The sequence below is a fragment of the Xiphias gladius genome, chromosome 24 (genome assembly GCF_016859285.1).
Source record: "Xiphias gladius isolate SHS-SW01 ecotype Sanya breed wild chromosome 24, ASM1685928v1, whole genome shotgun sequence".
Lineage (NCBI taxonomy): Eukaryota > Metazoa > Chordata > Actinopteri > Istiophoriformes > Xiphiidae > Xiphias > Xiphias gladius.
In genome coordinates, this window is record NC_053423.1 from 23,973,198 (window position 1) to 23,985,741 (window position 12,544).

The 12,544-nt window shown below is 43.3% G+C and overlaps 2 protein-coding genes across 5 annotated transcripts in view; both read right to left on the reverse strand.

The window, feature by feature from the left end:
* Positions 1-140: 140 nt before the first annotated feature.
* Positions 141-5,720, reverse strand: LOC120786676 (secretagogin-like). Its single transcript, XM_040122223.1, has 11 exons — positions 5,645-5,720; positions 4,444-4,514; positions 3,769-3,864; positions 3,552-3,641; positions 3,141-3,197; positions 2,546-2,623; positions 2,400-2,455; positions 2,047-2,092; positions 1,785-1,844; positions 1,283-1,351; positions 141-817 (listed from the first exon to the last, which is right to left on the reverse strand). The coding sequence occupies exons 1-11, from the start codon at positions 5,712-5,714 to the stop codon at positions 692-694; spliced, it is 819 nt and encodes a 272-aa protein (XP_039978157.1). The 5' UTR covers positions 5,715-5,720; the 3' UTR covers positions 141-691.
* Positions 5,721-5,977: 257 nt separating this feature from the next.
* The window catches only part of LOC120786253 (F-actin-uncapping protein LRRC16A), a 35,836-nt gene continuing 29,269 nt past the window's right edge, over positions 5,978-12,544 (reverse strand). Inside the window, exons 34-38 of one of the 4 annotated variants that reach the window (XM_040121577.1) lie at positions 12,062-12,104; positions 11,609-11,767; positions 11,248-11,385; positions 9,261-9,419; positions 5,978-8,260 (exon numbers count right to left, since the gene is read on the reverse strand). In XM_040121577.1, the coding sequence (XP_039977511.1) occupies positions 8,136-8,260; positions 9,261-9,419; positions 11,248-11,385; positions 11,609-11,767; positions 12,062-12,104 (624 nt within the window). In that variant the 3' untranslated portion in view covers positions 5,978-8,135. Of the gene's footprint in view, positions 8,261-9,260; positions 9,420-10,809; positions 10,857-11,247; positions 11,386-11,608; positions 11,801-12,061; positions 12,105-12,544 lie in introns of those variants that run through there. The other 3 variants (XM_040121576.1, XM_040121578.1, XM_040121579.1) reach the window with 3 other exon arrangements.

Sequence of the window (12,544 nt, forward strand, 5' to 3'; positions counted from 1 at the left end):
CAGCATTGTAGGTGGTGCGCTGCTACTACTGGCAGACCTTGGCCCCTATCATGTAGTTTCTCTCTGTGTGGATGGTATGTTTGAATAAAAGCATTAAATTTACCCTTTGTAGTGTGTCTGAGAAGAAAGACGTAGCTGACAAAGATGAAATAAATTTTATTAACCATCACTCATTTTACTGACTTCAATAATGTCATGCAAACACAGCTTCCTAAGTCACCGCATTACAAAGAAGCAGCATGCCATGCAGTCATGAAAAAAAACAAAAAACATCATCACGAGACACCAGCTAGATATTTTTTGCATTTTATAACTCAAAGCTAAGTTTAAACCATGGTGGCATAGATCCATATTAAATATCTTCACTTCTGCTAGAATTTTAATAGAGAAAAAGATACAAAACTGCGGGAATGTACTGCGCTCATGGGCATAAGATAGGTAGATACGTGGTCTTTTTACCATCAAACTGAGAGCCAGTGAGGGAGCGGAAGTCACATGGGAAGCAAGAGAAGAAAGGAGGGAGAAAAAGGTACAAGATGGAACGTGACAGGTCCAAAAGAGAGGGGGGGGAGAAGATGAAATAAGCAGCGGAAGGAAGGAAAGAAGGATGGAAGAGAGGAGGTAGCAGAGAACAGAGATGGAGGAGGCATGGAAGGAAAAAAGCCACATGTATGAATGTTGTGAGGGTCCGTTAGCTGAGTTTGAGGCCGAGGCAGAGAGCCAGCTCGTTCTTCTGGATCTTCCCATCTCCATTGATGTCACAGTGACCCATCAGGGCTTTCCTGAGCTTGTCCAGGTCTGTTCCACTGATGCTGGGCTGGAGGAGAGGGTTTAAAGGCCAGAGGTCAGTGCCTGCTTAACTCCCGTCGGTTCAAAATTTCTCACAGTCACTGAACAAATAACGGCTGCTCCAGAATAAAAGTCTGCTTAAAACAAAATACCGGTGCTTGTACCACACAGTGGTTATATTCCCCGAACCGCTGGAAGGAAGGCTTTTAATGTGAAAAGTGATAAAGGAAGTGTTGGGTTTGCATCTGTGTAAACAGCAGCAACAGCAAACTAACATAACAAATGGCAGGAGACTAAATTGATAAAATATGATCAAACATACTACACATACTGGGGAAATGAAAGTAGAGACGTGTTACTGATAAGACCTTTTAAAAAATGAAACACGTGCTTGTCTCTTCAGTTGAAGTCATTAAATAAAGGCCGTCTATGTTCTATGTGTTATGCTGCCTTCACTTTTTCTTCAAACATCATGATGTGAAAAAAGTTTCACCTTCACCAGCTCCATCATATCCTTGACAAATCCATCCACCTCAGGACCCTCCAGTGCACCTGTCTTACTCTGCACACACACACACACACACACACACACACACACACACACACTTTTACATAGTACTTTTCAAATCAAGCTTACAAAGAGCATTTTTGAAAAAAAACGCACACAAAGGACACATAGATGGAAAATCACAGTGTAGCACTTGACATAAAGCACATTGTTACCTGGTAAAGTACAAAGATAAAAGCCTGCATCTGATTGTATATATGTTTGAAAACTTCACTTTTAGTCGCCATCACCATGCCGTACAAACACACATTCACACACCAAACATTCAAGCACTTTGTAAAAAAACTCCCTGCTCACTCTGGTCAGACAGGAAACAAGAAGAAAAACTCTTCAACCCAATACATTCTCACTGGGAAGAGACACAACTGGGAACAGTGGAACATGTGTGGGTGAAACGAGTTATCAAAACAGATAAATTCAAACTTACAACATCGTAGTGAGCAAATATCTTCTCAAAGTCTCTCTTCCTGTCCTCCTGACTGCAGGCCTGAGACCAAACACATCAGCGACAAAGACAAGGAAAAGTTGAGCATGTAGCGCTAAATATTCACCGAAAGCACAAAACATTAGGACGACCAGCTGTTAACATGTAAACACGTGAGAGCATAAAATCCAGTTCAGTGATAAAAAGGAAGATTTAGGTGACAGGGAGCAGACAGAACACTTCAAGCTCAAATCTCCAAACTCACGTCCATCTTAAACTTCAGTAAGAAGTTTTCTTCCAGGGCCAAAATTCTGTTGACAAGGGGAAAAAAAGGGAGTTTAACGAATTTAAAAATGAAATATTTCATATTTGAAAGTCAAATCAAGAAATCTGCTTTAAGAAAATGACTGCAGCTTAATGGTAATGTCGTGTCTTTAGAGACAGAATTGTCATGATTAGTACATTAGCTTGCCTAACGGCTTGTAGTACTTTCTAAATGAATTTGTACTCCGATATTTTTCTCTGATTACACAGCCACGAGCAGATCGTGGCTCGACTCAGAGAAAAAATTTTAAAACCTCGTGGTTCTTCTGGTCACATGACACAGAGCAGCAGTACCTGGCCAGGTCATTTAAGTCCAGTCGGCCATCCCTGTTTCTGTCAAACATCTTCATCTTCAGGGAGAAAAAAACAAAAACCAAAAAAAGGTCAGAATTCATTTATTATTCAGTGACAGACAGATAACCCACCACCCTGCCCGTTACCATGGTGTCAGTGTACTCCTCCAGTTTTTCAGGAGTGACGGACTTCCTGTGTTGGAGGAACAGGTCCTGAAGGAAGCCCTGAAGGGACAAACAAGACACAAAAATAAGAAGATTCCCCAAAACCGCCGCAGGAATCTCTCCCGGGAATGTCAACACAGAACTGTTGCTGGGAATCACGTAGTTCCAGAGAAAGCACAACGTCCTGACCCAAGAGATAGTAATTGACACGTCATCAAGATATGATCCAATGTTTGGGTGTGGAGCCACAAGTGCCAGTTATTTTCACTATTCCTTATTCTGCTAAATTTTTGGATCTATAAAATATCATAAATAATGTCAAATGCCCTCGAAAAAAAAGAAGCCTTGGAGATTCCATTAATGAGGATCTGACATTTGAGCGTGTAAACGCATCAGTCAGGTTTGGAAACGATTCTCTGTTAGTCGAGAATTATGGCCAGAAAGCAGTAGCCAAGAGCGGAAATCCCAGATCCAGATCACAGTTCACAGGGGTCAGAAACGTCCTCCGCACGAAAACCGACTGGATGCCATTTGACGTGGGCTTCTCTTACAGGACACATCTAAACTCTGCAGTTACCTTGAGCTCCATGGCTGAGATGCAGCCGCTGCTGTCCGTGTCGTAGTTTCTCCAGATCTGCACACACAAGACAGAAACATCAGTGAGAATACAATAAATGTCCTACCGCTAAAGACGGCGTCTGGCTGCCGCAGTGTCCATTACACCCTCCGCTAGTCAAATTCCGAGTATACTTCACAATTTTTCTACTTTTCTGTCCTCTGGGAAGAGCAAACGTTGTGAGACCGGCCGAAACATTTTGGTCTCACGGCGGTGCTAGAGAAGGGGGCCCCAGCAACACCAGGTGTCCTCCTCCGGAGACCACCAATATTGGCATCACATTCTGTGGCAGTCTGGTCAGCGGCTGTCCAACCGATGTGTGACTATACTCACTGAATGTCCACTGTCCTCTACTCGACCTTTCGCCCTCACCCTCATGAACTCCACGCTGTTGTCCAGCGGCGTCTCTCTGCGGAACAGAAGCAGGAAGTTTTCCTCCTCTGGCAGCATCACGGCGGCCAGCTGGAGATAGAGGATTTACATCTGTTGTTACTAAGGAAGTTGGAACACTTCTGAGGACCCAATGCTGAAAACATCTGTTGATCTGTACGCCCCAAACGGGACGGCTCGGAGGAGAAGGTAATCGTACCTCTTGGATCTGCAGGCGTCCGACAGCGGCGGTGTCATAAGCAGACACCGATCTCTCTCTCAGTCTCTGGATTTTGTCCTCAGTTATGTCCTCTCTCTGAAAACAACATGGACACACTATACTTTGCTGCTCCTGAAAGCCTTTCTCAATTAAAAGGTACAATTTCAGGCCCTGGCTGGCTGTTCTCTGGTATACATAGCTGTCTAGTGATAGCACGTCGTGAATTAGTTTCACATACAAAGAGAGTTATGAAAAACATAATACAAACAAATTCACTGTACGAACCAGAACAGCCCACAGCTGCGTGAGTTAAAGTTTTTACCGGTGGCTTGGTGGTAAATTAAACTGACGGCGAACAAAGGTATCACTGCAGTGATGACTCAAACCTGACGACTAAAGAGCACAACTTTAAAACCCTGCAACTTCAGTCACTTCGATATTTCCTGCTATCACGACCGTTAACATCCAATGAGTTTTCCTCGCAGAAGTAGAACGTTTCTGGCTCTGGCGGCCCCTGCGGTACTGTCGGAAACCGCACCGTGGCAGGCAGAGCTGAGCCGTGGGCGTGCTGCCCCCTTTCCTCTACACCCAAGAGGCTGCGTTTCATCCGTTTATCAACAAGCAGGTGGGGAGGGACTAAACGCCAGAGTGCAGCCTCGTATTTCCTCTCTTTACCTTCATCCCAAGTGTTTCCAGCATGTGCTGAAGGAAGGCGTCCAGCTGCTTTCCTTCGATGTAACCGTGATCTAAAAAGCACAAGCAGGCGTCTCGTCAGTTCAGCCGAACACAGCAGCACCAGCCCAGGACGTGATGGAGGAAGAAGTCATGTCACTTTTACGAAACTGTCACTGTTCGCGTGTGGAGCCACATGCAACCTTTAGCCTTCTGAAACGAGAGAGTGAAATCTGTGCATTTTTTTTAATGTTAAAAAATATAAACACAGTGCAAAAGCAGCAACCGAACAGCAAACGGTAGCTGGATGGTTGAGTTTCAAAAGGTCACCTCCGCCTCTGACAGGTATAAATTCATTTAGTATTTTAATTTTTGCCTTCATCGTTAACTGATTCCCTGCTTTGGCCTAGTTTACACTCAGCCATCTTTATGATGGACAGCTTATTTAGAAGAGAGTTTGGTTCCAAAAAGCATAATTATCCAAACATAATGTATCAAGTGCTACAAAATAATCAAATACCAGGAGACAAATCATCCCGGGGTTCATGAACCACATCGTGTCATCGAGATGGGAAGTTCACTCTCGACTTTGGAACCACACCGTCCGAGGAAGATGGTGCGATACAATCGAAGGCTCCGGAGCAGCTACAGTATACGGACTTTGTGGTGAGACTTCTCCGCCAGCCACTTTGCATATTTACAGGTCCCTCAACAGTCACCGTAAGGTGGCTTCCATCCCGCCCCAGCTGTGGGGGGCAGTGTCTTGCTGGAGGAGGTGGTGACTGAACCGGTTTATTTACTGCTTTTTACTCTGCAAAGATAAACCTCAGAATGCACCTGACCACATCAATTAGCTTGAAATGTCTGTAATAAACGCAAGGAGACACCAATTTAAGTTTCGCTCTGGAGCCAGACCTTGTTCACTCATATCATGTTAATAAAATGCTGTCATCTTAACGTCTGCAGATCAGATGCTTCCCACAGCAGGAGCCAAATATAATGTGAGATATGTTACGAAAAATGAACTGAAGTCTCTGCGGTAGCGGTTTGAAAATGTAAAGAAGTGCTTACAACGCTTTTAACCATCATGTAATGCAATAACAGTTTAACTGACGTAACAGCAGTCTGATAGCCATAGCAGGAATTTATAATTATCCATTTATCTATAGTGGTATATGGACATTAGGGAATTAACCGCTCTTACCATCCAGGTCGAAATGTTGCCAGATCTGTAAAAAACCTGCGGCGTCCAGCCGGTCCAAGGCACTGTCCATGGTGCTGACGAGCGCTTCCACCGGTCCGAGGTGGTGGCAACGAGAGGAGAGAAAAGCAACACGGGAAAAAGCTTCTTCCGGAGACCTACTAAGGTGTCAGAGAGCGAGAGATGTGATCTTCGTTCGGATTTCGCCTTCAGGTGTCTCCTGAATTCAGCGAAATGAGGGAAGAGAGTCTCGACAGCTTGTATATAACGGGGGGAGGGGCGAGGGAGAGAGAGATAGAGGAGGCAGCGAGAGAGTCAGACCTAGTAAAACAGTATTTATTGGTATGAACATAGAAGCACGGAAATACCTGACAGCTTGATGTCACATTTCAAGGCTTGTGGATCCAAAGACATAGAAACAATAAAACACATCATCTAACTGAATTTTTAAAAAAGGCACTTTTTTTCCCCCCTAAAATAACAAAAATAATTTTCCAATAAAATGAAAAACCATCACCATGTATCTGAAATGAAGATCCAGGCAGATTCAACAGCACGTTTCATTGATAATAAATCCGATTTTCTGTTCATAATACATCATAAACCCACGAGTTTCTGCCTTCAGCTCTGATTAAAAACCCCATTTACTCTATAAACAGAACCTTAAACAAACGTAAGTTCATATTTACATTGATACATAATACATTGGTAAGTGCAGCAGTACTTGATTAACAGAAATCAGTGTGTAGTAAGGCATGAGATGTTAGGATACAGCAGCAGTGTTGACAGCAGAATATATGAATTATATATGAATCTTTACATTTTATGTTATAGCTACTGACCTTTTCACAAAGGACATGTCTTCTGTGACCAAAGAAAATTTCAAACGGAAGTTTTGGCTTTTGAGGGAAATAATCTCATCGGTTAAGTGAAACCTCAGTGGGTGGAGCGACGGAGGAAAAAAGTGTCAGCTCCTCTCCGTCTCCCCCCCACTGAGGTTTCCGCCATGTTTGCATCACGCAGGACGAACAGTGGCGACGGAAGACGTTCCCATTTTTGTGACTTGCACGCATTCGGGCCACTGGTCGACGCCGGACGGTTGAACGATTGCTCGCTCGGACTTGCCAGGTTTAAAAACACAGTGCGTTGACAGTATCGTGCCATGTCCTTTAAATTTGGGCCGAACAGTAAAACTTTGGCTGACGCGAGGCGTCTTTCGAGGTACTACAGAGCACCAGTTTGCATATATGTGAGTTTTTCAGTCATAATTGGACTGTTAATAATTGGATTTACAACCCGGGAACTCTGACATGAATACATTTACTCATTTACTCAACCAATAAAGTTTTTTTGTTTTTTTCTTCCTGCAGCTCAAACTGTGCCATCTTACAGAGCCATATTCATATTACAACTCATTTTCTTAAAATCAGCAAAAACTCTCTGCTGATGGGAGTCAGATGATTTTTCTTGACTCCACTTCAACAGTCCCAATCTTACCCTGTTTTATTTCAAGAGACAGACACTTCTTCTTCACAAAGAGGAACGATCTCAGCACATGGACAGAATCATTTCCGATTTTTATCAGTTCAGCTCTTGAAGCTCTCTTTTTCTTGCAGTGTGTGAAATGTCTTTAGTTTGTCGGTCGGGTTTCTATCATCATCCAGAGTAACTCGGGTGACCTGAAATATTTTCCAGTCATGAGCACGAGGAACAAATGTTTTGAATAACCTGCCTCATCTGTTTCAGTCTGAATCAGTCAACTGGGCAGGGTCACGTTGACCTTTTGAGATATCAAACATCAAAGATTGGAACCAAGAGCTTGAACTCTCTTTGGGGTTTTGACATTATTTTGTTGTTCCTCTTCTGGAGAGTTGCAGGACATTTGTGCTACCAGCTGCTCCTAATTTTGGCATTTTCTAATTTGTGAAGAGTCGGCCGCGCCAAGTTGGGGAGTGGATGTTTGCAGGATGAAAAAAAAAACGAATCTGGGACTTCTTTACCTTGAGAGTCGCATCTCCAGATGACCTGCTGACAGAGCTCACTGACTTACCAGCCACAGTTTACCTGCAGAATGTAGGTAAACATTCTCCTCAGTGCTTTGGACTAACTGAGCTTGTTATAGCTGGACCTGGTTATCAAAGCGACCCCAGATTGTCTCTGCACCATCTGGTCGGCTCTTTATGGTCCTATTAGAGCTGTCGATGGAGACGGTAATGGAGTTGTTTTGGCGTCCATTTGGCCAGACAGCTGGACTGATCCATGGTTTGGGAAACTTCTCTGGCAACAGCATGACGTGCAAAAAGTTTTACAGCGTCCCCTCTGCTTACATGTGCCTCATCGGAAATTATAAAAAAAAAAAAAAAATCCAAAACCAAATTATCCTCCACTGTGTGTGCTTTTGACTGAACGTATGTGATTTGTCCTCCTTAAAGTTTCTCTGGTGTAGAAAGGACATTTGAGCAGGATTTAAAAGACCATAAACATGTTGCCGGCATTAGACCGAAGGAGCGTCTTCACCGGACTCCTCTGATTTGTTGTCAGTCTCGAGATCCGCAGCCGGAGTTTGAATCTCCTCCTCGGCCGGACTGAGATCTGTGTCTGCCAGAGATGGAGGCCTCACTAAAGGGAGAGAGAAAAAAATACACATGTGAGAGAGAGAGAGAGAGAGAGAATGGGTGAAACAGGTGGACTAAAACAGTAAAAGATGTGTTCTTGTCTGACCAGGAAATTAAAGTCTGATCATCAAAGGAAAAATAAAGTAAGACCCTGAAAGTAACAACAATAAAAGCAGGACCTGAGGCCACAAAAACCTAAAACTGACAATAACCGGGGAAAGTAATGATGACTAATACACCACAAACATTTCAAATCCTGAAACCGAAAAACTCAGCTTAAGTCCAAATAGGATAAATAATACTGTACATGACTTAGCGACCAGAGAAAAAACCTTAAACTAGGAAAAAAAAAAAGAAAAAGAAAAAGACAGAGTCAAATAAACCGGCTCTGAATCTATGAGACGTGGGTTTAGTCTTGGACACTACGGAAGACGACTTCAAAACTAGAAAGCAGCAGCTGTAGTCTTTCATTCTCGGCCTGTGCTTGTGTAGGATGAGTTTCTCCTTTTCAATCTGACACACAGGCCACTGTAATAGTGCTTTTGATGAGGATTTCATATCATGATAAGGAGAAGGCTGAAAATCAGTGAGTCGGTCCTCGCGTAATACTAACGAAGCACTGACGGACATTTCCTTTGAGAAACGACCTATTCCATTAAAAACAGACTCCGGTCTCCCTGTCTGGAGTCTCCCTGTCTGGAGACCCCGCAGCACTGGTTCGTGATGGTATATATAGTTAATGCTTCGCTCGGTGAATCAAATGCAATGTGAATATAAGAGCGGCGACGACTGGAACCAGCTTAACCTCAGCACGCACTGTAAAACTAGCCTGGGCCGGTGAACCCTGTCGCCGGGCTGAGTTAAAATTATGAGGCAAAGTTTTAAACCACTTTAATATCATGAACTAGTTATTTGACGCCTCAGTAAAGGATTGAACTGCAATTGTTGCGACATTTTGACTGAGAAGGGATTTATTGGATGGACAGAAATGTGATTAGTCAAACCGTAAGCAGGGAGGGACTTGGTGCGCTCCCGGTCGTCCTCCTTGGCAGTAGGAGGACTGGCCGAACTCTTCAGAGACGACCACTGTCTGTCGCCGGCACCAGGCTCGGAACCCGCTCCGGGTGGGTCAAACGCATCGCCACCGTCTCCGGACAACTCAACTGTGGGAGCGGGAGACACGAGGAAACTAGTCTTTCTGTGTCCTCAGGCAATATTTCACCAAACACACGCACTTATTTGAAACCGACAACCATCCACAGTTTGTCCTCTCTGTGTCACTGGTTTGGTGCCCAGATGGGGCCCTGGAAACAACTGGGACTGAAAGTAGGTAATTAAAATAAACAACACAACAACACACAGGGGAAAAAAAAAAAAAAAAAATCAGAAGACATGCAAATATATTATGTGAAGGTTTTAATCCAAAAATGGGTGTTGAGACTGATTTACGTGATTAAAGACTGATGCAGAAAAAATGAAATCAAATCCTTTGGGTTGGTGGTTTATGTCCTTGTTGTGGTTATGCCCTGTGTCCAAACCACGTAACTGCACTGCCTTAGTAAAAACAAATATCTTAACGCTGTGGTAACTGACTCTGTGAAACTAAATACACTTTGTCTCAGTTTGTCAGTGAGAGATGAGAAAATTGCCTTTTCTTCTCGTCTCTTTGATTTCAGAAACGCACGCGAAAGACAACTTGCCTTTCTGATTACACAGAAGAAATGCGGTTTTAGGGAAAAACACTGAGTTCCTCTAAGCGTTAATTACACAACTCGAGTGTTAAACCACAAAATCCCCCACTCACACACACACACTGACACTTGGACATGTCAAGTGCAGGCTGGGACTGAACGCATGTGTGTAATGGACCTTCTGTGTGTGCGGTGTGCCGAGGCGTCGAATATGGCTCCGAAAGCGTTCATTAGGCAAGTTGTCACCTGTTAGATTGAGGGTAACGTTTTCAGCTCAGGGGGCACTGACTCATGCAACCTTCATCATTAAGAAAGAACGTAGAGGAGGGAAATATCCCAGCAACCAAAGCCGTCGGTCAACTCGGCGCTTTTCATCCTTTCAGTGCTTTTGGAATCGCTCAGAAGCGTTTTCCCTTTCTCCTTTCATTCTATACTGTTTTTGGATGATGGATTTGTTTTCAACATGGTTAGTTAATGAAAATAGAAAACGCAGGGTACAAAACATATTACAGAGTTGTTGCGTTCTCAAAAAAATGCTGGAATGCTAAGCAACAAATAAAATGACTGTTAAATACAAGAACACTGAAAGAAGAAATAATCAGCGTGTGTGTTGAGCATTGTGACATGCATTCATATTGTTTTACATTGCTGTTCAAGAATCTATCTTACTGAGGCTGAAATGAAGGTGACAGATCAGTAGCTTGTAACTTGTTGAGGCCTAAAGTAGAAGCCTCAATATGAACCTAATATAACACTAATAATAAAATATCACGGAGCCAAAATGACACACATCGGGTACATCATGTTTAAACATGAAAGGCACTTTAATATAATGACAAAAACGATTGTTCTGGGCTGTTTCACCAGGACACTTATCAGTCGGTTGTCTTGAAATTGTTTGTCACTGTGCTACGGACAAAACAAACAGGATTAGATACCAAGTTTACAGTGGAATGTGGAATTAAAGTCGATAGAAATTTTGCTGACTATTCTTTGTAATTTGAGCCCTTTCTATAGTTTATTAGAATGAAAGTGTTTTTAAACTAAAAAATAATAAACAAGAATAAATATTTAAAATTGAACACATTTGAAAAAATAGGAACCAAGATGCATCACAACTATTATCGCAACTAACAAATCCTTTACATCCTTTAGCTGAAACTGAGCTGAACCCCCCTTTTCTGTGATTTTGTTCCCATTAGCAACGTCATCTTCAGTGTGGAGTTGCTTCTTAAAATACTATCTACTGCTATTGCTGCAACCGATGTCCTGTTTCCAGAGGTCAAACAGAGATACTGACCGTCCAGTGGAGACGGGGGTCCGGCAGGGCTGCTGCAGGTGCTCTCCTGCTCCTGCTGCGATGGCGCTCTCTTCAGGCGAGGAGCGGGAAGTGGTCCTTTAGCAGAAGAGCTGCCAGCTGGAGCCTCGGCAGAGTCATCTGAGAACCAGAGATCAACCAAACGATGAAACAATGAACTGATTCTCAGTGCAAATCTACAGATATGGGATTCAAACTACAATCCTACTTGTGGTAATAAAAACAGACTTTTAGAACCAATGGTAGCTTCTCGTGACTGTCTGATACCCCAAAGTTGATAACAAAAATCGGAGAGCAACCAGTGGTGATCGTCCCATGAGGCCGTTTGTATGTCTTTGCCTACCCTGAATATAGGAGCTGCTTGGCCTGGGACTGGTTGGACTGGTGGGACCAGAGCCGTGGGTCCCCAGTGGGAGTTTGGTGGCCTGGGATGGAGGCGGTTTGGGGGTGATGCTCGGTGGTTTGGACCTGGGAGTCGGCTCTGGTCTGGACTCGTCAGTCTCTGCTGGGACAACGAGGTGGATGTCTGACTTGGCTGCAGGAAAATGATACAGACAGTTTAGGAGTCCTGATGGGAGAGACAACTAGTCTTATTTTACCCGGGACTTGATGAGTGTTTGAACTCTGGGTTGTGGAGTGTGAACTACAAATTGTGAACATTTTACATTAAACTCTCACAGTCATGAGGAGACAAGGTCAAAAGTTTTCGAGATACAGCGCGCATAATGAAGATCCAGCATTTAACCTACTAAAGCTACCGCTGGGCCAGAGGCAGCAGGATATTAAAGAAACTCACCTTTGTCCCCATCTGACTTGTCCAGCAAGGACGACGACTCAGACTGAAAACAGAGGGAGAGAGGGCTCATATTATAAGGCAACTTCACTGAACGTAGGACTTTGTGTATTCTTCTGACTTGAGTTCACTTCAGTTTTCATCAGCACATGGCTTACTAAATTATTTAAGTGAGTTATTGACAAACCCCAGCCCTCTAACTCTATGTTTTCAAGTTCTTTTTAATGTGTTGTTTTAATGTGCTATCTGAGAAAGACAGACGATGAGGAATGAGACAATTACATGTATGTACCACAAAAATGCAAAACAAGCTGTTTTTAACTCCCTCCCTTCTTTTCAAAGGCTGGTGGGTTTATCTATCTGATTGCATCCACATGGGAACACTTGTTTGATGTGTTTATTTATTTATCATTCTAATCATCTTTTATGCATAAAGGTGTTACTCTTTTATGATGTTTTTACCACATGCAGTGTAGTCAAGCAATC

What these genes read in the sequence shown, in the direction of transcription:
- LOC120786676 (XM_040122223.1), bottom strand. Translation starts at nt 5,714, where the DNA reads ATGGACAGTGCCTTGGACCGGCTGGACGCCGCAGGTTTTTTACAGATC. An exon ending in TGGAAACACTTGGGATGAAG is followed by an intron (nt 3,865 to 4,443) that starts GTAAAGAGAGGA and finishes TGTTGTTTTCAG; the next exon opens with AGAGAGGACATAACTGAGGA. An exon ending in GACGCCTGCAGATCCAAGAG is followed by an intron (nt 3,642 to 3,768) that starts GTACGATTACCT and finishes CTCTATCTCCAG; the next exon opens with CTGGCCGCCGTGATGCTGCC.